The sequence below is a fragment of the Saccopteryx leptura genome, chromosome 2 (assembly GCF_036850995.1).
Source record: "Saccopteryx leptura isolate mSacLep1 chromosome 2, mSacLep1_pri_phased_curated, whole genome shotgun sequence".
Lineage (NCBI taxonomy): Eukaryota > Metazoa > Chordata > Mammalia > Chiroptera > Emballonuridae > Saccopteryx > Saccopteryx leptura.
Window position 1 is genome coordinate 357,453,596 of NC_089504.1, and position 24,667 is coordinate 357,478,262.

The following is a 24,667-nucleotide window of genomic DNA, read 5'->3' on the forward strand; positions in this document are numbered from 1 at the left end:
ATTATCTCCTATTGTTCTTAGTTTCTAACTTTATGATTAAAATGCTTTTCTTTTTGGAAAAAAAATACTCAATCCAGAACAGCTTTTGTTCAGTTCTCATACCTTCTCTTTTCTCCCCTTGAAATTGTAATAGCAACTCTGAAGCAAATGCACGTGGGCGGTCTCCATGGTGCAAGACAACAGCTTCCACGGAGAGGGCACTTCAGCCTGAGCTAATTGGGCATGATGTGTTCCAGCGTGCTGGCATAACAGAGATGCCCTAATACTGCAGGTGTTTTAGTAGCTGATCAGGCATATCGGAGAATGGACACCTTTAGTCTCATTATCTGGTGACAAATGTAGTGGAGGCGGCTAGGTAACAGTGCAGGTGACTGGCTCGCTGGAACCATGCTGTGCCTCTCTTCACTGTTTGTTTCTGCTGACAGGACCAGGAAGAACAAGCTTACTTTGCAGTGTTTGATGGCCATGGAGGGGTGGATGCTGCCATTTATGCCTCCATTCACCTGCATGTTAACTTGGTGCGCCAGGAGATGTTCCCCCACGATCCTGCTGAGGCCTTGTGCCGGGCGTTCCGGGTCACTGACGAGCGGTTTGTGCAGAAGGCAGCCAGGGAGGTATGCCTCTTTCTCATTAGTTCTGGTTCTGACTCCACTAGCTGGGCCCAATTTGGTTCATGGTTAAAGGGCTATTTGGATGTTCTCTTTTGAGACAGGCATTATTTCAAGTTCTTTTCCAAATGGTGTTCTTGACCCCTAGTGGTGGATTGTTATAGTAGTTCTAATTCTCCTGATGAAGAGTTTCAGTGGGGGCCAGGGGTATTGTGTGGAAACTGCTAAGCTCTAGTTCTCCGGAAAGGCAGTCATTGCTGGATGTGGCAGGGGGGTTCTGTCTCTTAATCACTATTGTCTGTCAGGTTCACAGGAGGCCCAACCCTCTAAGCAGACTTTGCTGATAAAGTCTGGATATGGTGATTAAAACAATGGTCTAAAAAAACCCCACAGAAGCCAGGATTACTCCCATACATTTAGTTAAAAATGAGTTGGCAGTGTTTTGCTGTGTATCTCTTGAGGGTGAGGGAAATTTTGCTTGGAGACAGTGAGTCTTTAGATGATCCTTGAACAGATTTTCTCTTAACAGAAAAGTCAGAGCTCATGTCCTGATTTCTTAAGGTTATTCAGATTTAAGGTTTTTACACTGAACAAATAACAGGGGTTCTATATTAAGATCTAAAAGTAAAAATTTTAATCTAATTATCAGTCTGGGTATTGGTACATAATTAACTATGGTACTCTACATTCATTTCTAACGGGGGACCAACAGAAAGAGAATGTTTTATTTTTAAAAGTAATCATATATTACATACACACAGAATAGGACTCCTCCCTATGACCTAGACGTGACCTCTTTTTGAAATGGACTTAGAAGAGAGCAATCACTTCTTTGATCTCATAGTTATGCTCTACAGCAGTAGTAGGCTTGGAATTCATGAAACAATAATTCAGAACTATTTGGCAAAATATTCTGTATTTCTCCAGCCTATCCCGTTTAGATTAATATGCACACCCTCCAACAGCAACCACTAAGGTCTACATATATAGGTGTGGGGCTGGAAGACACTTCGTATAGTGCTGACCCGTCTCTTGAGCGCCAGCACGGCTTGGCTGTCTGCCTTGGAGCTACTGGCTGTCATCATTCTGAATGTGGACAAAACCTGGCCCGAGAGACAATCCATAATCACCCATGAAATGAAGAGAATCACTTGCCTTATTCTGTTCTATCCCTTTTCCTCTGTGTCTTCAAAAGTATGATTCTTTCTGACCATGTTCACCTTACTTGCTTCCAGTGCTCCTAGTGTCTCTCAATCCTGCCAGTAGTTCTGAATAATTTAGGTTTGTCTCAGCAGTTACTTCCTGTGCCTCCACGAGCTGCTAGCTGCTGGGAAGCAGGCAGCTATTCCTGCTGAGCCACAGGCAGCCCTGCCTCCTGCTCTCTCCTGGGCATATGCACCGAGGTGTCTTGATCATGTTTCCAGGGGGCTGAGCTTCTGAACAGTCTGTGTGGGAAGACGTTTAATTGGTGGGTGAGGATTTATAACAAACTTTCCCTACATAGAGAAAATGAGAAGTTTTCTCATAGGCTCCCAGGGGCCTTTTACCACCCATGACGCACTGGTTCTAATTTAGGCCAAGTCCTTAGTAACAGAAAGGCATGCTCATTTGGTGGTGACTCATGTCAAATGCAGATGTCATTTTAATATAGTACTACAAGAAGAGCATTAAGCAGTGGTTCTGAGCTATTGCAGTGAAATTCCAGTCAGTTCTTTATACAATGTTCAAAAGTAAAAGCCCCTAAAATTATTTTGTTGCAAGGTATAAACAACTTACTTCTCACTCGGGAATGTATGTTATATCTTGGCTCTTATCTTACTATTCAGAGAATGGGAGCATTTGTGTACCAGTCAGATGCTTTATGTTATTTTATAAAGGGAAGACTCTCCTCCCTAAACATACAGATGTCAGAAACAAAACAGAGACCAAAGTATGGTAATCTCTCTCTTTTAATGGATTTTAGAAAGACACAGACATTCACTGGTTGTTCCACTTAGTTGGGCATTTGCTGGCTGCTTCCCACATGTGACCTGACCAGGGACAGAACCACAACCTTGCTCTTTGCAACTAAACTAACTGGTTGGGACTTACTCTTAGGGTTGATGTAAAGGATTCAACCCTGGACTAGCAGGAAAAAGAATTTAATTTCTCTTTTCTGTACTAATCAGTTACCTGCCCTTGGACAAATTACATAACCTGCCATAGTTTTCTTACCTGTGTATACAATGGAGTTAGTAGTCATTCCTGTCTTGCATATCACAGATCAAATGGATCTGTGTGCACCCAGGAATGTGTACATGCACATAAAAACAAAATTTGAATTTAGAAATAAGAATTGCTGTTTATTTGTGAAATCAAGTTATTAATAATCTAGCTCCCAATTGAAAGGTCTGTATCAACTATAAATTGCTTCTCAATGAGAATTTGGTATCTATTTTTACTGACTTAAGTTTTATTTAAACTCTTTTCAGAGCTTAAGATGTGGAACCACAGGAGTGGTGACTTTTATCAGAGGCAACATGCTGCATGTAGCCTGGGTGGGGGACTCCCAGGTTATGCTTGTGAGAAAGGGCCAAGCTGTTGAACTAATGAAGCCACACAAACCAGACAGAGAGGTGAGTATGCTTTGTTCCACAACGGCAGTTTTCTAGTTATTAATTAAGACTCAATTACCATAACTATCACCATTATCTCAGCAACCGTGCCCACCTTCCAAAGGAAGAATAACGAGAACCTTTCCAGGAAGCTGATGAGTATTATATGTTTACTGGGAAGGTAGAGGAATAAATCCTGAATCTAATTATTTGCTTCTTTTTATTGCATTGCTGTTTAGGATGAAAAGCAGCGAATTGAGGCCCTTGGTGGCTGTGTGGTCTGGTTTGGTGCCTGGAGAGTGAATGGAAGTCTCTCAGTCTCCAGAGCGATTGGTAGGAAAACCCAATTAATTTGTTTCTCTTCTAAACTGTCCTCTTCTGGCTCATTGTCTTAAATGAACTCTTGATACAGCAGGGAACCCGAGATGATGATAATTTATATTATCAGTGTGCTTATTATTATCTAAAATAACAGTTGGATGATGCCTCTTTTAATTATTTGGCTTAATTAACTTATTTATATGCTTAAATTTCATTATTAAGGGGGAACTATATTAAGAAATGCAGAACTTACTAGTTTATTTTTTTAAAAAGAAGGCTTTAATGTTTGGCACACAGATCCTGCTTAAAGCCGCAGCAAACCTCATTTCATTCCATTTCGGGTCATAGTTAGTTTAATTCAATATTGTAGAGAATGGAAGCCTCCCTCCATATTTCACCTTGCTTATATCTTTATGTCATTCATTATGAATTTTAAAATGACATAAACAACAGAGAACCAGTCCACGGGAAAAACATTATGCTTTTTAGATGAAAATAATTTTCTGTACGAGGGCCCAAGCAGTGGCGGCGCAGTGGGTAAAGCGTGAGCCGGGACACTGAGGACCCACCTTCAAAACCCTAAGGTCACCGGTTTAGGTGCAGGCTCGCCATCTTGAGCGTGGCATCATAGACATGACCTGACCACACGGTCGCTGGCTTGAGCCCCTGGTCACTGGCTTGACTGCCGTCCACCCCCACCAAGGCACGTAGGAGAAACAAGCAATGAACGAGGGATGCAACTGCAAGTTGACGAGTTGATGCTTTTTATCTCTCTGTCTTCCTGTGTCTCTCTTGCAAAAAAGAAAATCTGTATGAGGAATGTAATAACTTGCCAGATAACCCCGGGGTTTCAAAGAATCTGCTCCCTGGGACCTAAATCCTTCAAAAGAAGTGTAAAGACAACAAAACTCTAAAACTTAAACAGCTAAGCTGACTGCACAGAATACAAGGTGTAACTTCAAAGAATTGAGCTCTACTTTGTTTCACTTTGGCACCTGGGTTTATTATTTTAGGTTTCATGCCTTAGCTCACCTTCTCTTTATTTTTTTTTTATTTTTTTTACAGGGACAGTGAGAGAGTCAGAGAGAGGGATAGATGAGGACAGACAGAAATGAAGAGAGATGAGAAGCATCAATCATCAGTTTTTCATTGTGACACCTTAGTTGCTCATTGATTGCTTTCTCATATGTGCCTTGACCGCGGGCCTTCAGCAGACCGAGTAACCCCTTGCTCGAGCCAGAGCCAGGGTCCAAGCTGGTGAGCTTTGCTCAAACCGGATGAGCCTGCGCTCAAGCTGGCAACCTCAGGGTCTCAAGCCTGGGTCCTCTGCATCCCAGTCTGATGCTCTATCCACTGTGCCACTGCCTGGTCAGGCTTCACCTTTTTAAAAAAGAACTCAGTGTGAGTGTCTACATGGATGATATACATGTGCGTATCTACTGCAGGTCTTGCCACCGCCTCCTCAGGAAATGATGTCGTCTGACCTGATGGGGGTAACATGGATAAGTGGGCTTCACTGCCAATCCCCAAGTCTTGCTTATTACCCAACAATTCCAGAACACTAAAAAATCTCAAAGGGCCGATTCCGTTTCACCACTGATGTGAATTCCTCCCACTCTATAGGAAGGTGTTAGCAAGCTGTGAAGTGGCCCAAATGTGAGCAGCAGGTTTAGAAAGAGAAAAATTCTGCAAATGCCTCCTGAAAAACTAAAAGTTGGCTTTACCCTATGACTGAAGGAGTTATTAGGAACTCTGGAATAAGGCCAAATAGGGAAATTTCTCATTTCTAAAACATACCCCCGTATAGAATTTTTTTTGACGTCAACCAAAGACCTCTTTCTCTTCCTCTTCCCGTCTCTGTCTGAGTACTGAGGTATCTTTAATGCCTATTACAGAAGCAGCCTTACTATATTTTTAGAAACAAAAAAAGGTTACTTGCCTTTTTTTGTTTCTAAAAATATAACACAAAGGGAGCTAAAGCCGGAGAATGTCCTTGAATAAATGACAGTCTCAGACTTCAGAGTGAATTGTGGGTTGGCTGTAGGGGAGGATGTTCAGGCAGGAAACTCCAGGTCCAGGGGACACAGGTCCACAGGTGTCTGGAAGAGCATGTCCTGCTCAGGAATGGCAACAGGCACCGGAGGCTGGGGCCAGGCGGGGCAGTCTAGGCGGAGGGCCCACGTGGCCAGGTCTGGGGGTGTCAGGTATCTGTGATGACCGTCTGAAAGCCACACCGGAGTAGCAGGCCTAATGAGGCACCATTCCGGGCGCAGTCGCCCTCGTTTGCTACAGAGGCAGCCTAAAAAGGGACAGACAGGACCTACTGACAACACTGAGGGAGGACTTTAACTGGTCACATTTAAGAAATGTTTGGAGTCAGGAGGAGGAAAGACCAGAAAATAATCAGGTGAGGGCAAATGAGCAAAAGGGGCATGTGCAGATTCAGTTTCTGGGACAATCTGGTGGAGAAGTGACACTGTGGTGACTTGAGGGGAAAGCTGGTTTTGGAAAGGGTCGCTTTTATTGTTTTTAGGACGCGGTTTTGGACCAGGTCATGTTTGTAGGATGGAGGAGAGCAAGGAGAGGAGAAACTGAAGAGGGGAGAGAAGCCGGAGTCCTAGAGAGACGTCCAGCAGCACTGCCAGCTCTGGGAAGGCGGGAGCGCCTTCCACTCTGAGAAATGGTAGTGGGGGAATCTCTAGATTCCAAAAGAAGAAGAAGAAATGGGGTAGCTGCAGAGGAATTGAGGGAATTCAGGCCTGATCAAGTTAATTTTCTTTGAAGCTGGAAATTAGGCTATCTACCCAGATCCAGTAGTTTAAAAATGTGAGATCTGGAAAGCCCCTGGGGTAAAATAGAGGGTTAAAGAGGAACAAGAGAAAGGACTCCTAAGTAGAGTTCAACTGAAGGAAAAAAATGACTCTTAAAGCTTTAAACAAGGAACAGCTTCTTTGTGCGTGTGTGACAGAGAGAGGGACAGATAGGGACAGAAAGGAAGGGAGAGAGATGACAAGCATCAGTTTTTCATTGCAACACTTTAGTTGTTCACTGATTGCTTTCTCATATGTGCCTTGACCGCAGGCCTTCAGCAGACCGAGTAACCCCTTGCTCGAGCCAGCGACCTTGGGTCCAAGCTGGTGAGCTTTGCTCAAACCAGATGAGCCCGTGCTCAAGCCGGTGAGCTTGGGGTTTTGAACATGGGTCCTCCGCATCCCAGTCCATTGCGCCACCGCCTGGTCAGGCTACAAGGAACAGCTTTTAAAATGTGTCCCCCCATGAGCCCTTCGTATTTATGATCCGAAGCTGATGGAGCATGCTTCCCAGCATAAAGAGTGAGGGGGCTGAAGACACAGGATGTGGCTGCTTCTCAGGGACGGGTAGTCATGCCCTCCTGCCAGACCTGGGGGCGACATGTCATGAGTCTGATGGCAGAGCAGGTGAAGAGCTGGCGTTCCGGCAGCCTGTTCTCCGTGTCAACCTTCGTATGTTGTTCTGAACGAACAGCTGCATGAGTCTCCACTGAAGCACTACAACAGGACTTTTGGGAACAGTATGACTCAGATCATGGTTATTTTTAGAGCTGGAATTCAGAAAATAATAATGATAATTTATTCAGGTGGAGTAGGGATGGGGAAATTTGTAAAGGGGATTGGTGGACACGGAATCCCACAATGGGAAGCTTTAATTAGCTTGAACAGGCTAATCAGAAAGCATCCCAGTGTGGAAGTGAAGTTGCCAAAATCAAAACCATGCTTGAGGACTGTGGTCCTGGCTACTGTGTGAAAGAGAGTTTCTTACCTTCCACATAAACCAATGCAGGCAAATACATTAAGTCCCGTTGTGCAGGGCCTCCCAGCAACCTGCTAGATAGGGCGCGTGGCCCACACTGGTGCCAGCAGTTGTCCATGTGGTTCCTAGTCAGCTTTCTGGGCCTGCTTGAGGATTAAAAAGGGGCGTGAAGTGTTGGAGAGGCTTTTACTTGGGTAGGAGAACAGACATCAAAAACAGCGGTAACACAGCCAGGTCACTTCCGTTTATCTCCCTTTCATCTTCCCCAGTCAAAAGCTGTTTACTGGCCCTGGCCGGTTGGCTCAGCGGTAGAGCGTCGGCCTAGCGTGCGGAGGACCCGGGTTCGATTCCCGGCCAGGGCACATAGGAGAAGCGCCCATTTGCTTCTCCACCCCTCCGCCGCGCTTTCCTCTCTGTCTCTCTCTTCCCCTCCCGCAGCCAAGGCTCCATTGGAGCAAAGATGGCCCGGGCGCTGGGGATGGCTCTGTGGCCTCTGCCCCAGGCGCTAGAGTGGCTCTGGTCGCAACATGGCGAAGCCCAGGATGGGCAGAGCGTCGCCCCATGGTGGGCGTGCCGGGTGGATCCCGGTCGGGCGCATGCGGGAGTCTGTCTGACTGTCTCTCCCTGTTTCCAGCTTCAGAAAAACGTAAAAAAAAAAAAAAAAAAAAAAGCTGTTTACTGCAGTGGGAAGGCTGGTGGCGGGTGAGGGTGCTGGCCGGTGCCGGGGGCGGAGCCAGGCAGTCTGACTCCAGCACTGGCGTCCTCAGACCACTACGCGCTGTCACTACTTTACAGATGATAAAAACCACTTTGTCAACTTTTTAAAACTATTGTTTACCGAATTATGATACCCTAATCTAGGAATTTCTGCTAATACTCTGTGATTTCTGTGTAAAGAAATGAGTAATAAGTTATTGGGGTACCCAGTTGGCCAAGCACCCCTTTGCTAGTCTCTCCAAAGGAAAACAAGGAATGGATTTGGGAGTGCTCTGGATCTGGAAGTGCCAAACGGAGGAATTATGTTAGTAGTCTGGTGACAAACCCAGCTTACTGTGGGCCCCAGGCCCCCAGTCTGTCTCTCCTCCCAGGACCCTATATTCAGCTAGACATTACTGCTTAATAGCTGCCTCTCTTTGTTGATTCTTTTTCCTCAACCCAGGGCCTTTGCTGCTGGTGATAACTAATTTGTCCTTCAGGGCCCAGCTCTGAGTGGACAAGCTAACCAGATAGGGCTTTGGGGATTCTTACAGTTGTTCACAAGTAGAGACTAAATAACAGCAATGAAGACAAAAGGGGGGATGATCAGAAACATGAAGAAGAAAGCAAGAATAATAATGGTGGTCCCTGGATTTAAGAAAATGGACATACACATTCTGACTATTCTCTACAAGTAATAAGCAAAGCAGAATTTAAAAAACAGAAAGCAAATTGGACTAGGAACAAAGAGACTAACATTCTAGTTCTCTTGTCTGAAGCTTGGAATGACTTCCTCGCTTGTGGGAGTTGACCTTGGTTTTTAAAAATCCCTTGTAACTCAAGCATTGCTCTGTGTTCACAGTATGAAACTTGATTTGTAAACAAGGATAAAACAAGAATTTTAAGTACTTGTTGAAGAAGAGTGATCAGAACTTTAGTTTGTTTTCCAATGTGGACTTGTTCTCAAATCTCAACTGAATCAAGCTTCACCACCAGTAAAAGAACGGATCTCCTGCAACACTCAGGTTTTCCTGTGTAGGACTGAATTTCCAGTACAGCAGCAAATTTAGATTTGACATTTGTTGCTGTGCTCAGCTAAGCCTAAGTCATAGCCAGAGCACAGGATTCAGAGTCTAAGCTAGATAAGAAATTAAGCTTAGTTAATGGCAATTACTGAACTGAGAATAACCGGTAAGCAGCACCTGATTAACAGAATTCAAGTGCTTTATCTAAAACTAGTTTATAAATTCTTTCCAGTAAATTCAGATCACATTGCAACAGAAGGTGGTCAGTCATAGCATTGGCCAGAAACAGTCTTACCTGCTGGGTAAACCCAAACCTGACCTGTGTTCTAAATCCCACAGGAGATGCCGAACATAAGCCGTATATCTGTGGGGACGCCGACTCGGCCTCCACTGTTCTGGACGGAACTGAAGACTACCTCATTCTGGCCTGCGATGGCTTCTACGACACCGTGAACCCTGATGAGGCCGTGAAAGTTGTCTCCGACCACTTGAAGGAGAACAATGGAGACAGCAGCATGGTGGCCCACAAATTAGTGGCGTCAGCTCGTGACGCTGGGTCAAGTGACAACATCACTGTTATTGTGGTATTCCTGAGGGACATGAACAAAGCTGTAAATGTTAGTGAGGAATCAGACTGGACAGAGAACTCTTTTCAAGGAGGGCAAGAAGATGGGGGGGATGATAAGGAGAATCATGGCGAGTGCAAGCGCCCCTGGCCTCAGCACCAGTGCTCAGCACCAGCCGACCTAGGCTATGATGGGCGTGTGGACTCATTCACTGATAGAACTAGCCTGAACCCAGGGTCCCAAATCAACGTGCTGCAAGACCCAGGCTACCTAGATCTCACACGAATAGAAGCAAGCAAACCTCACAGTGCTCAGTTTCTGCCACCAGTTGAGATGTTTGATCCTGGTGCACCAAGGAAAGCAAATCTTATTAATGAGCTATTACTGGAGAGAAAATCAGTTCAGTCATCCTTGCCCGAACGGAGCGGTGCCGGAGAGCTCCCCTCTTCCTGTAATCTGGGTTCTGCAGGGCGGCAGGGATACAGAATGGAGAGTCTGTTTCCTGTCTGCTCTGGGCTGGAGAATGAACAGCTCCCATTCCTGGGAAAGAGAGTTTCTAGATTATCTCATTTACGCTACCACTACTCAAAGAGGTGGCATGGATTCAGGCTTAATCCAAAGTTTAATTCATTCCTCTCTGCTCAAGAGCCTTCCCACAAAGTAGGCACTAGCCTGTCCTCACTTATTCGAAGTGGGAAGAGAAATAGAATGTTAAGACGTTCTCTGCCATGGAGGCAAAATAGTTGGAAAGGGTACAATGAAAACACGAAGAGGCTCAGAACGAGTCATGGTGTTCCATCCCCAGATCTTCCCTGGAGCTGGGAAATATAACCCTTTCTTTCCAATAGGCTAGCTAGCTCTCCTCCCAGTAAAAATGCCACTCAGAGTAGAAACAAGGTAGACATTTCTGAAATATGTGTTCATTATGAAACTACGGATGGCTCAATTCTTAAATGTAAATAGATCAAAACCCCAAATAGTGTTTTCAATCTAAAGAAAAAGTATTGGTGGTTTTACTAGCAAAATTCTACAGCTGGTCCCTGTGATGTCTCCCCACACCTACACACAAACCCCACTGCCTCTTCACGCCACTAGTGGGAGCTGATGAGGTACTTATTTTTGTCAGAATACCGTGTTGAAATCTCAACGCAGTTGAAATTTGGTCTGATGTGCCTAATATACCTTTGGAAAACAATGCAGAATTAGATTTAGTTGGGGAATGTTCCTCAAAAGACTGGAGACTCTGAGGGAAACCCCTCCCTCATTTTTTGGTGAGTAAAAGACTAAAAGCCATATGGGTTTTAACTGGTAACAATGAAAGTAGAAACCTACTGTAAAAACGTCATATTCTCATACTTGTGAGGCAGCATACAGTCAAGATTTACTGATTTCTTTTCTGTAACATAAAGGACTGTGAAAAACTTCAAGTATTTCCTAGGGCTGTAGCTATATGGGAGTTTCATAACCTGTTATGGTGCTTTTGGCAGAATTTTTATTTGTCATTTTAGGAGACCGCTGTCAATTGGTTTTAACCTACGATGCTAACATGTTTTTCACTGTACCTTCATCTCAGGAATAAAACTGTTTTAATGGAGATGATGTCAGGTACAACTACACTAGAATCAAGTTGCCATTTAAAAAGAAAATCAAGTAGCATTTCTAATTTTTCTGCATTTTTTTAAAGGTTACAGACAACAAAGGCATGTACGACTACAAAATAAGTGGGTTTTGGCGAGTGAAAAATACTAGTTTTAACTTCTCCAAAACTGTTTCCCCCAAGGGAATGAGTTTGTGTGAAAGGCTGAATGAGTGTGCCTAAAGTGAGCCCGGAGGCCGTGTGCAGGGGGACTGCAGGCTGCTGAGACCAAAGTCTGCTTAGCTAGAGAGCAAGCCGGCGGCAACCTCAGACTGCAGAGATCGGACATGTTTTCATTGCAGTATTTATATCTGATAGTTTGCCACTGCTGCAGTTTCAAGTGGGAAGCATGTCCTCATCTAAAGAGAGCAAAGAAACTAATCAGCAGAGTCATTCAGCAGCAGCCTCTGATTGTGAGAATCACAAAGGTCTCACCCTCCCTAGTCACCCTGGACCAGCCGCGCTGCTGGACAGGACAGGACAGGACAGGACGCACCTGCGGGGGTGCTCAGCTGCCGAGCGCGCTCGCCGGGAGACGCCCACTGCCTAACCATGTTTTTACATAATAACGCAATTTATGTTCCCCAGATCCATAATGGAGGACTGAAGTTCCTGAATTTCAGAAACCGAGGACTGTAGCATATTTTGGATAAAAACAGCTTCATTTTAGTAATGATCAGATCATCTACAGATTTTATTTTAAAAATTTGGATGTAAGTAGAGATTTTCAGTATTTGTTTTATGTTGACTTTGGAATCATTTCTTCTTCTCTCAAGGCTTGTGACACATGCAGCCATCAGGTGCAGTGTCAGTCTCAAATTACCTAAGGAAACAAAAAACAGGCAGCAGAGTATTGGTATATTATCGTCCAAAGTATTTTGCTAATTAAAAAATTGTTTTTCAAAATTTTCTATAGTTGTCTATAGCTGATGTTTTTGACCAGAATAAAAGCCGTGAAAGGAAAGAAGGTGGAAGTGGACAGGTTTTTTTCAGTGGGGTGAAACGAGATAAACACAGACCGCATCTTTAAGGGTCTGGGTCTTGTAGGTCTGACTACGGAAGCAGTGTTAACTCCATTCTCATACCAGTAGCCCTCTAGACAGTAAAGCACAGTAGTTCTAGTATGATCAAGTTGTAAAACAGTATTGTAAAAAATAGCAAATTTTCATTTGTTCACAACATGCATATTTATAAAGTAGTTAGGCTCCATAGGTAAGTCCTTTAAAATTCTATAATACATTTTAAAGTAGTGGTTATTGATCTGATATATGCTGCTCCTGGTTCTATACACTAGATAAAAGCAGTATTTTGTGAAACAGTGTTCTCTCTTAATGCCACTGGCAATAGAAAGTAGTTCCCTTCAGTTCACACTCCTGTGCCCTTATCTGCTGCTTGCTGACGTAAGCAATGAGTACCCTCTAACTAATGGTTTCCACACGTCTGTAACTTAGACTTAATGATGGTGTACCTGGTGACTGTAAAAATATTAGATAGATATAAAGGTATCTATATAATATATAGTAACTGTTAATGCTGAGGTATAGTCTGTGAATTACGTGTTCTGTACTTTTACTCAATGTGTGATTTAGTGGTGGTGAAAGTTCTACACTCAATCTTTAAGAGTGGCTGTACCCTTCTCAATTCAACACGATCTGCATCAGTCTGTTTGCCTGCTAAAGTTTTGTTAGAATAGGAACTAGTAAAACAAATAGAAACAAGAATGTCTAGAACTGATTAGGGAAATAGACTTCAAGTCACCAACTGAAGTAAATACAAACTCCTTGGACATTCACTGTGAGTTTTAACGGGAATCAGTGCCCAGTGTGTTCCCTTTCTGGATGCGTGCCGCTGAGAGGTCTGATGCGAAGCAGCCCTGCCTTGCACCAAACACTGGGGCTCTCGGTCCCAGTTAGGTCTGTACAAAGGAGGATGGTGGAAACACACATGTACATACCATTTCTTTACCTAGAAGTGCCATCCACTGTCCCTGAATTAATAAAATTAAAGTTGCTGTTGCACTTAAGAGGATCCTTGAAAGTCAGCAGTGTCGACACTGAGTCTGACTCTGATCACATTAAGTGGGACGATGTCCACGTTCACGACTACCACATTGCACTGTTGGGACGCTGTGCCAGTAAGGAGTGAGACGTCCAGTGGGCAGATTAAAATGATGCAGAAAAGACGTCAGTGTTCACAGACAGAACTGCTGTCATTCAAGTACTGCCTTCCCCATCAGAGGCTGGCCAAGGCTTCGTAAGAAAGTCATCTACATCATTATTTTGATGTTTAAACAAGCTGTTCATTCAGTGGTCATTCTCACCTATAGACCATAAAAGGGGATAGACAAATACCCACTCTTCTGTTCTGACCTGTGAATAACAGATGTTTTTTTCAAATCAACATACCGTCAGTATTATAACATGACTATTTTCCAGACAAATGGTACTGTGCTGATAAAGAATTACTTCCTCTAGCAGCATTCTGTCTTTTATTGTGAAGATTTATTGTACTAATTAGAAAACATGGATAAGCTAGGGAAGTCCAGACTGACAGCAGTTGTTCTGGAAAAAAGAGCTACTCTAGCAAACTCGGATGTCAGATACCCCCAGGTACATGGCTGTGACTTACTCTCGGTGCTCCTGGTGAGACACAGCTTTGTTCTCTTGTTCATGACATTTCTTTGCAAAGAATTCTCTATGGAGTGAAGCGAAGGAGGTAAATCATTTCTTTCCAAGTGTATCCACTTATGAACCTGCTCTACACCTCACTTTTGAGTTCAAATGTAATCATGAGTGAGTCTTCATATTTTATTTATTATAACTGTTCATTCAGGTGAAGAAATATATTGAAATTTTTGCCAATATCTTAATAAAACCCGGCAATTTAAAACTACTAGTCATTTGTCTTTTTATTCAAAGAAAAGATGTTGATTCCCTCAGAACTGAAAATAAAATCCTGAGGTGGTAGTTTTCTAAGAGTAGGAACATTATTTTAAAATTCTGCTAAGTGCTGCTATACTGTTATCCCCTGGCCCCAGAAAACACAGGAGATATATTTCATCTTCTCCAAGTTCTCCCAATAAGTATATAATGGGGGGTAGAGGGCTTAGTATCCACAAATAGATGAGGAACAGCCCCTGCCAAAAGCTAAGTGTTGACACTCAAATCTCCCACTACTTTTGTCTTCACACTGCATCCAACTTAGTCCTTGCCCTCTTAGTTTCAAACTGTAAAGAGAGCAAACAGCCAGGTGACTTGTTGCTGAAATTCTGTCTGGAGCTTTGGGGACAGAGGCAGAAGGCTGGGGATCTAAGGGCCCGGAACTGAATGTGCAACATGTGAGCGAGTTAATGCAGTTACTCTCTCCTCCCACCGGTAAGTCCTAGGAAATTCTTAAAATCCTAACTTACTAAATTCACTCAGCACTTAGTAGGATTTTATATGTAATTGAAAAGAAGCCAAGAATTGAGGAAAAAAGCAAAGGTCTGAAAGAATTGTATTTGAAGGGGTTTGCTAACACAGGAAATAAAAGAAAATATTTTGATAATAAGTATTATTTATACTTGAAAAAATCCCTTAAAACATCATTTTTCCACTGCCCGTCCCCAGACCAGTCCACCAGAAATTTCCTGCTGGTCCACAAAAGACACCACCCTGATGCTGTATGAAGATTATAGACCCAGGGATCTTAGCTGAATTTGCTTATGCTCAGGGTGATTTCTGCCTTAGTGGTCCCCAAAATAATTCTATTTTCACCAGTCCCCAAGTACATAAAAAGGTTGAAAACCACTGCTCTAAAATACAGTATTAGTTCAAAAGGAACATCTCTTTCCAAAGCAGCACATAGCAAGGTTTAAGTGAAACACTAAATACAGTGAGATCATTTAAATTTAATAGAAATTTATCTGGCCCTGGCTGGTTTGCTCAGTGGATAGAGAGCATCAGTCCAGCGTGCAGACATCCTGGGTTCGATCCCTGGTCAGGGCACAAGGAGAAGCGACCATCTGCTTCTCCTTCCTCCCTGCCCTGCCACCTCTCCCCCTTCTCTCCCACGTCCCCTCTCGCAGCCAGTGGCTCGACTGGTCTCAGCATTGGCCCCAGGCGCTGAGGATAGCTTGGTTGATTTGAGCACGGCCCCCAGACAGATTGCCAGGTGGATCCCAGTCAGGGTGCATATGGGAGTCTATCTCCCCTCCTCTCACTTAAAAAATTTATCCATATTACCAAATTATCAGATACCGCTGCGTGGATGGCTAAGATGTTTAATTGTTCATTTCCTTTTCTGATTACAAGTTGGCCCTCTGTCACCTTAACAATAATTATTAAAGAACGCTGTTCTATCATGCTTTAGAAAACCTACTTTTGGTTGGCCTAGGAATAATCTCATGGAAGGGAATCCTCAGTAGACTACATTCTGAAGGCAAAAATCAGTAGCCTTTAATAAAAAATACCCTAATTGAAACACAAAAGGAAAAGAAGGTAAAATAAACCCAAAAAAGAACACATACGAGCTGTGGTAGAGTATCAGTTTAACATATGTATAATTAGGATCCTATAAGAGAAAGATAATTGGGCAGAAGACATGGCTGAGAATTTTCCAAAATTAATATTTTTGTGTGACAGAGACAGAGAGAGGGACAGATTGACAGGAAGGGAGAAATGAGAAGCATCAATTCTTTGTTGCAGCACTTTAGTTGTTCATTGATTGCTTTCTCATATATGCCTTGACTGGGGAGCTACAGCAGATGAGTGATCCCTTGCACAAGCCAGCGACCCTAGGCTTCAAGCCAGTGACCTTTGGGCTGAAGCCAGCGGTCATGGGATCAGGTCTAGGATCCCACGCTCAAGCCAGCAACCCTGCGCCCAAGCTGGTAAGCCTTTGCTCAAACCAGATGAGCCCACACTCAAGCCGGCGATCTCGGGGTTTCAAACCTGGGTCCTCCGCATCCTACCCACTGCACCACCACCTGGTCAGGTCCGAATTATAACCAGCATACCATAGATCCAAAAAGCTTGAAGAAAGCTAAGCAGAATAAATACCAAAAACAGAGTTGGGGGAAGAAAAAAAACATCTTCCAAAGATTACTTCCTCTAGCAGCATCCTTTCACTGGTAAATTTTAATGAACATTTAAAGAGCAAGACCAATTCTATACATTCTTTTCCAGAAAAGATTCTTTACTAGGTCAGCATTACTCTGATACCAAATTAGATAAAAACAGAACTACAATCTAATATCCCTCATGAATATAATGCAAAAATTCTCCGCAAAATGAGTTATCACTACATACTTATTAGAATAACTAAGACCAGAAATATTGATAAGTGTTTCTGGGACGCAGCTGGAACCCACACCATGTTGCTGCTGGGCCTGCACAATGGCAGTGCTGCTCCTGGAAAGTCTCGTAGCTCCTTATAAAGTTCAGCACGTATTTATCACAAGGCTCAGTGCAATTACTTCTGACACCAACCAGACTTCACAGGTTAAAGACAAAGTCCTCCACAGGACTGCTCTTACTTCAGATGCCAGGCTTGGGGGTCCCAAGCTACCCCCATTTCTGACCAGTTTGCTACAAATTTGGGAGTTCCCACTATTGCCCCTTAGGTTTGATAATTCACTAGAATAGCTCACAGAACTCAGAAAAATATGCTGCTTACAATTCCAGTTCTATAAGGAGACACACACAGGGTGAGGCCTGGACTAGTCCCCGTGTGAAGCTCCCTTGGGATCAGGGTGTGTTCGTCTCCTGAACCACCAATGCATGACAATACAAAATATTGCCAGCCAGCAAGCACATTAGAGCTTCAGTGTGCAGAGTTCTTACCGGGGTTTCACTGGGTAGGCATGAATGACCGACTGGAAATAAGGCTGAACCACTGAGGCTGCTATCATGTGACTCATAGACTCATAGCCCAATACCCTAATCGCGTGGTTAGTCTCTGCGGCATGGCCAGTCCCCATCCTGAGCCATTTCATTAGCATACCCTATCAGGACCCACCTATCATCCAGGAAATTCTAAGAGGCTATAGCACTAAGAGGCTATAGCGTGAGAACCAGGGACAGAGGCCAGCCATAATCCACTTCAAGGAATATATATTTGAGAATGAAAACTAATGTTTACAGCAAAGTCTATACAAAATGTTTATAAAGCTTATAATCACCCTAACCTGGAAATAACCAAATGCCCTGCAATGGGTAAATGAATCAGCCGTGGCACATGTCTGCTACTTGGCAATAAAAAGGAGTGAAATACTGACTCATATACAAGATGGAGCAGACTCACCTGCACTTCACTAAATGAAAGGCAGCTACATACTGTGTAATTCTATCTAGAATACATGACGCTGGAAAAGGGAACTAAAAGAGCCGAGAGCTGCCAGGGCCGGGAGGTGGCAGGGGCTTTCCTTTAAAGCAGTGGTCCCCAACCCCCAGGCCGCGGACCGGTACCGGTCCGCAGAAAAAGAATAACTAACTTACATTATTTCCATTTTATTTATATTAAGTCTGAACGATGTTTTATTTTAAAAAGTGACCAGATTCCCTTTGTTACATCCGTCTAAGACTCACTCTTGACGCTTGTCTTGGTCACGTGATACATTTATCCGTCCCACCCTAAAGGCTGCTCCGTGAAAATATTTTCTGACATTAAACCAGTCCGTGGCCAAAAAAAGGTTGGGGACCACTGCTTTAAAGAACCAACACAGGGAAATTTGGGGCACTGAACTGTTCTATAAGGTAGCAGATGCATGATTCTGTTTGTCAAAACCCACGGAACTGGATATTCCACAAAGACAATTTTAATATATGTAAATTGAAAAAGTAACCAGGACGCATGGGGGAGGACAGAGCAGAGCAGCCTGGAGCAGACGAGTCTCGCTGCATCACAGCTGAGCCACACGCACAGGAAGAGAAAGGGACTGATGGAACACTGAATCGTAATACCTTTTAAATAACTTTGGAAAAGTATTTTGACACCACAATAAAAGGCTAAGAACTGTACATAAACACTGTACTGTAGTCAATTTGTTTCTCCTTAAAACTATAAGTCAACAAATCTTTGTTTCTAAATAGCACTGTCAAAAAAGGGGGGGCAGGGAAAATGCAGGATGAACATGGAGCGTGGAGGAGAGGAGGGAAGGGGAGAAAAGGAAAGGGAAGAGGGAGGGATGGGAAAAGGAAGGGGGACAGGAAGAGAGGAATCCACTAAAAAAAATCTCAAGGTCATGAAAAATAGGAGCAAAGCTTAAGACCATTTATAATTACAAATATTGATCGACTTACGACCTATGCAACTTATGACCATTCGACTTTACGACCACATTCACTAACCATGACTGCTCCGCATCTGGCAGTGCAAGTATTGCCCAGCTGGGCATACGACAGTGCGGACCAGCTTCCAGCAGCACTACCATCTCCGCGTGCACCATTTCAACTGTTATCCCAGACTTGGTACAGCAATTTGTGTTTTGTGTCTAGGATATTTTTCATCAAACCCCTCCCAAGATGTCTACCAAGAGGAAATTGTCTTTGCAAATATTAAACCACTTCTACTGGTAATGCAGTGTTTTACTTAAACCTGATGAATGTAAAAATAAGAAACAAAATGGTGTAGAGATGATACAAATGGCATAAAATGAACAAAGAAAATTATATATAATAATGAAAGAAAATTATGATAAAATATGACTTAAAGATTTTTATAACATTATTTCACAGTACTGTACATATAGCCTACTCAACTTACAACCAAATCGTGTTACGACCAGTCTGTCAGAACCAATCATGGTCATAAGTAGAGCACTAGCTGTAAAAAGAAAAAGAGAGAGCCCCCCCAAAGAACAGAGGAATACCTCAAAATACTATTACAGGAGGCCCCCTCCCCGTCCACAGGGGATGCCTAAAATCTTGGATGGCGCAGTGCCCTATATAAACTATGTTCCTGCACAACATACTTATCTGAAGTTTCACTTATATGTCAGGCAGAATAAGAGACTAACAACAGCAATAATAAAATAGAACGATTAGAGCAATACTCTCCTGTAGTTCTTGTACTTTCCAGCCCAAACCTATTCCTAAATCTGTGTAACCATCCCCTACTGGGTGTCACTCACTTCAGGGGACCCCTTGCTGAAGTCTTCATATGGGCTCAGCGCTTGCTGGAGCAACATGCTGTTGTCAATCAACATATTTTCTGTTCGTGTCTTCCACCCCAAAATGTTAACACCTTTTCTACTTTAACCCTTTGAGCAGTACAAATGTTCATATACGTCCTCGTGCCTCCTGACCATCCAGAGTACGATCAATATATCTTTTAAAAAATACTTTATATTTTATATATATTTTATATTTAAATATATATATAAGGCAACATAAAAAAAGACAAATGTATGTTCTTGTTTCATAAATTGGTTATCAAACAAACATGATTTTAAGTTAATAAAACTATAACTGGAAATATATATATATATTTTTTGTATTTTTCTGAAGTTGAAAACGGGGAGGCAGTCAGACTCCTGCATGTGCCTGACCGGGATCCAGCCAGCATGCCCACCAGGGGGCGATGCTCTGCCCATCTGGGGCATTGCTCCATTGCAACCAGAGCCATTCTAGCGCCTGAGGCAGAGGCCACAGAGCCATCCCCAGCGCCCGGGCCAACTTTGCTCCAATGGAGCCTTGGCTGCGGGAGGGGAAGAGAGAGACAGAGAGGAAGGAGAGGGGGAGGGGTGGAGAAGCAGATGGGCGCTTCTCCTGTGTGCCCTGGCCGGGAATTGAACCCGGGACTCCTGCATGCCAGGCCGACACTCTACCACTGAGCCAACCAGCCAGGTCAATAATTTCATTTTTTGAAAAAAAAATCACTCCGGGGGTCAGTGAGCATGAAAAATACTCACTACTCAAAGAGTCAACTAAGCACTTATCACGCTCGCTGGCCCTAACTTTTGCAGTTTGAGGTGTGACAACAAAGCTGGCATAATTTTCTTCCTTTTTCACCATTTCACAAATAAAGACTCATTTTTATTGTAGATTGTAGCAAACTCAGCATGTAATTTTTCTTCCTTACTGAGAACTTTCACCGTTTCACATAAAGGAAGCACTTCACAGCTTCTCTTTGGAATATCCAAATTGCCGGCATCACTACACTCTCGTGTGTTGAGGCCTTTAAGTAACATAAGGGTTACCTGAGCTCAAGCACCACGATACCAGGGTGACAGACTGTGACCAAGTGACTAATGGGCAGGTGGCATGTCCAGTGTGGAAACATGCATAAAGAGATGACTGCCATCCGGGGGGGACGGAGCAGAAGGGCATGAGATTTCATCTCACTACAGAACAGCGCACAATTTAAATGTTATGGGCTCTGGCTGGGTAGCACAATTGGTTAGAGTGTTGTCCCAATATGCCAAAGGCTGTGGGTTTGATCCCCAGTCAGGGCACATATAGGAGTCAATCAATGAATGCATAAATAAGTGGAACAACAAATTAATGTTTCTCTCTCCCCCCACTCTAAAATCAATAAAAAAAATTAATTTTTAAATTATGAATTATTTCTGGAATTTTCCTAATTAATGTTTGAACACAGGTAACTGAAACCAAAAAAAGCAAAACCATGGACAAGGGGATACTACTGTACACACATTAATAACCCAAGAGAATCCCATGACTAAATCACTCATGCTAAAGCTCTTACAAGTAAATGTCACCAAATGGAGAGTTTATTCTCAGGTTTCTCTTAGTTCCTAACCACACATAGTTTTCCATATTTTGAAAATAACAAAAATTATAAAAGCACATAATTCTGTATCAAATCTGTACAGGTCAAAACGTAGCGAGGCAATAGTGAGAGACTCAAAGTGTCAATCACACTTGTGTTTATGGGTTCTGATAAGCATCATCAAAAAAACCCTACTCATCATTTCCTACAATGGTTTGCTCTCAACATACAACTAAAGGTGCAAAATTCTTACATTATATTGTCATCCGTTACAATGTAGTGTAGAGGTAAGAGACAGCTGGATTAAAAATATCTCATCAAAATGTAATGAACATGAATATATTTCCATCTAATAAAAATGTGTTAAAAAAACTTATTAGTAATGTTTTAGGTCACTGCATGATAAACTCCATAACTATACAACAGCATGCTAATAAACATGTTAGTAAACAAATGCTAAATTTTTACCTTTCCGAAGTATAGCACTTAAATATTTCCAATTACCTTTTTTTAAAAGATTTCATTTATTCATTTTAGAGAGGAGAGAGAGAGCACATGTGCGCAGGGGAGGGAGGGAGGGAGGGAGGGGAGGGGAGGGAGGGGGGGGAGAGAGAGAGAGAGAGAGGTGGGGGAGAAGGAGGAAGAATCAACTCCCATATGTGCCTTGACCAGGCAAGACCAGGGTTTCGAACCAGTGACCTCAGTGTTCCAGGTTGACACTTTATCCACTGCACAGGTCAGCCTCCAATTAACTTAAAAAAAATCATATAGAGATTATACATAAGTCTTGTAACTTCCCGTGCCTTTACTAACAGTCCACAGAGCTCAACAGCCTCCATTATATATTGGCAAAATGAATAGAAAAAGGGGGGGGGGGCTTCCTGTCCCACTGTTAATAAATTCAGACGCGTATTTTCTCAAGTTCATTTTATTAATAAAAAGTGCAAACTGTTTTGAACAAAAGCAAGTTGTGAATCACAGCAACCAGCAAGACATTCGACGTGGAGAAGTGAACAATATTAAGTAACATATAAGCAAATGAGAGGCCTCTCGCATGTTTATATTTCATGCTTTTCCGAGAGTCTGGTCAACTTTCAGTGGGACACTCACCCAGACCAGCAGCTCAGACACAAGTGCAGGCGCACACGGCACACTGGGCAGCTGCTCTGAGCCAACTGCAAGTACGAGAGCGAACCTTATCCCAGTTCCACGTAAACCACTCTGAGCATGTCCAAGTCTCTAAATGTATCGACACCGAAATCAATGTCCAACCAATGAAAATAAAGGAAAAAGGAAGGTTTTTAAATACTGGTACTTTAGATGTTTAGTAAGAGCCATAAAAATGAAATAATTTTAAATGACTTTACATGCATTCATATAACCAGGAACATAACCAACCCACACCAACTTATCGCATTTAAAATTTCATTTGCAAGAGTCACACAACAGAAAGACCAGGCCATTAGTCGGCGTGCCTGCACTTGAAAAAACAAGATACAATAAATAAGTTAACTTTAATCAGTCCACATTCTACAAACATGAGGTTCAGTATAGTGTTACTTCAGTTGTTCACATACAGTATCTACGGGACAGAATCTATACATTAAGTAATTTTTCTGTTCACTAATCTACAGGCACTAATAAAACTATACACTGTGAGTAAAACTCAAAACATAAAGACAGTCCAACACAACTGAGCCTCTGGCCTACGCACAGCAGGGCCAGCGCCGGGCAGCTGCTGGGCGTCGCTGCCTCTAGGCTAGTGGCCCTGCTGTTGTAGAAGCTAAAACTGGTTTATAAATATACTTTACTGAATTAATTAAGCACTACCTCTTTATTCATTATGTTACACAGAATTCTTCCCACACTCAAGTTTTTCCTGTTTTCTAATGTCTTATACTAGGACTGTGCTACGTTCTAAAGTTTCAGAATTACTATTTCAGGTAGATATGATAAAGAAAGTTAAACCAAATCTGATTATCTGACAGAAGACAATTTGAGCACCAACGACAGCCAAGTTCAGGGTCAAGACAGCTTCAAGTCAGTTCTCTTGGTTTGCAATTACCTTGCACTGCTCCCCTCAGTACTGAAGCTGGGCTCTTCAGGCCCTAGCTGCCCTCCGTCGGGAAAACCGGGGTGTGTATCTACGAGAGAAAGTCAAGAGCAGATGATATTTTCTAAAGACTGGTATTTTCCTTTCCATGTCTTTACATGACCTTACCAAGTGTGGTGCTTAAGCAATCAAGATCTGCTGGGCTGTGAACCAAGCTGTCTCAGACTCTGTGATCGGAGTTTGGTGTAAGCAAACACAAGGGGGATAGAAGGGGAGAGAACTGTGCACCAGACCCAGGAATTGAAAAACGGACGACCCCGCACCCCTGTCCTCCTGGGCACAGTGCGGGGGCAGCGGAGGAAGGGAACAGGAAATGGTGATGGAGACACTGCAGACGGTGTCAACATACAACGCATTTCAAAGACAATAAACTGCACATGTAAATATGACAGACACCCATCAGCACTCAAAAAACTTTCCAATATTCGGCTGCTGCTTTTAGAAGGAGAGAAAATTACTGAAAGTGTTTTAATACTTAAAAAAATAATCAAATGCTTGGATCTGTATTGAAAAAGACACAAGAACATCAGGGAAATAGAAAAAATATAAAGCTGACAATTAGCATAAGCCTGACAATGTTGTCATTCTGGGAATCTTGTAGAGCAGGGGTTGGGAACCTATGGCTCACAAGCCAGATGTGGCTCTTTTGATGGCTGCATCTGGCTCGCAGACAAATCTTTAATAAAAAAATAATGTTAAAAATATAAAACATTCTCATGTATTACAATCCATTCATTTCCTACCGCTCATGTTCATGGTTGCGGGTGGCTGGAGCCAATCACAGCTGTCCTCTGGACAACACCAAATTTTTATTGGATAATTCGTAAGGTACACGGGCCGTTGTATGGCTCTCACGGAATTACATTTTAAAATGTTAAAATTTTGGCGTTCATGGCTCTCTCAGCCAAAAAGGTTCCTGACCCCTGCTGTAGAGGAATGCTCAGATTGACCATAAAGGTCTCTGGCTAAAACATTAACAACATGTGATAAATGGTGACTAAACTCACTGTGGTTATCACTCGGCAATACACACACTAAGCATTATGCTGTACACCGAAAACAGAAAGTAACAGTGGGTTTCACTCAGTGAGCTTAGGGAATAAAAAGTAATGATTCCAGGCCCTGGCCGGTTGGCTCAGTGGTAGAGCATCGGCCTGGCGTGCAGGAGTCCCGGGTTCGATTTCTGGCCAGGGCACACAGGAGAAGCGCCCATCTGCTTCTCCAACCCTCCCCCTCTCCTTCCTCTCTGTCTCTCTCTTCCCCTCTCGCAGCCAAAGCTCCATTGGAGCAAAGTTGGCCAGGGCGCTGAGGATGGCTCCATGGCCTTTGCCTCAGGCACTAGAATGGCTGTGGTTGCAACAGAGCATCGCCCCCTGGTGGGCATGCCGGTGGATCCCGGTCGGGCACATGCGGGAGTCTGTCTGCCTCCCCGTTTCCAACTTCAGAAAATACAGAGGAGGCCCTGGCCGGTTGGCTCAGCGGTAGAGCGTCGGCCTAGCGTGCGGAGGACCCGGGTTCGATTCCCGGCCAGGGCACACAGGAGAAGCGCCCATTTGCTTCTCCACCCCTCCGCCGCACTTTCCTCTCTGTCTCTCTCTTCCCCTCCCG

At 43.3% G+C, this 24,667-nt stretch overlaps 3 protein-coding genes across 5 annotated transcripts in view; 2 read left to right on the forward strand and 1 right to left on the reverse strand.

Moving 5' to 3' along the window:
- Window positions 1-13,791, forward strand: part of PPM1E (protein phosphatase, Mg2+/Mn2+ dependent 1E) — a 99,373-nt gene extending 85,582 nt beyond the window's left edge. The window contains exons 4-7 of the mRNA XM_066364683.1: window positions 426-614; window positions 3,080-3,223; window positions 3,442-3,535; window positions 9,373-13,791. Coding sequence (XP_066220780.1) covers window positions 426-614; window positions 3,080-3,223; window positions 3,442-3,535; window positions 9,373-10,430 — 1,485 coding nt within the window. The 3' untranslated portion in view covers window positions 10,431-13,791. The remainder of the gene's footprint in view (window positions 1-425; window positions 615-3,079; window positions 3,224-3,441; window positions 3,536-9,372) is intronic.
- The window catches only part of RAD51C (RAD51 paralog C), a 187,064-nt gene that overhangs the window by 137,611 nt on the left and 24,786 nt on the right, over window positions 1-24,667 (forward strand). The window lies entirely within an intron of this gene.
- Window positions 11,941-24,667, reverse strand: part of TRIM37 (tripartite motif containing 37) — a 95,868-nt gene continuing 83,141 nt past the window's right edge. For 2 of the 3 annotated variants that reach the window (XM_066364682.1, XM_066364679.1), the window contains exon 24: window positions 22,259-23,090. In XM_066364682.1, coding sequence (XP_066220779.1) covers window positions 23,008-23,090 — 83 coding nt within the window. In that variant the 3' untranslated portion in view covers window positions 22,259-23,007. Of the gene's footprint in view, window positions 12,059-22,258; window positions 23,091-24,667 lie in introns of those variants that run through there. The other variant, XM_066364680.1, reaches the window with a different exon arrangement.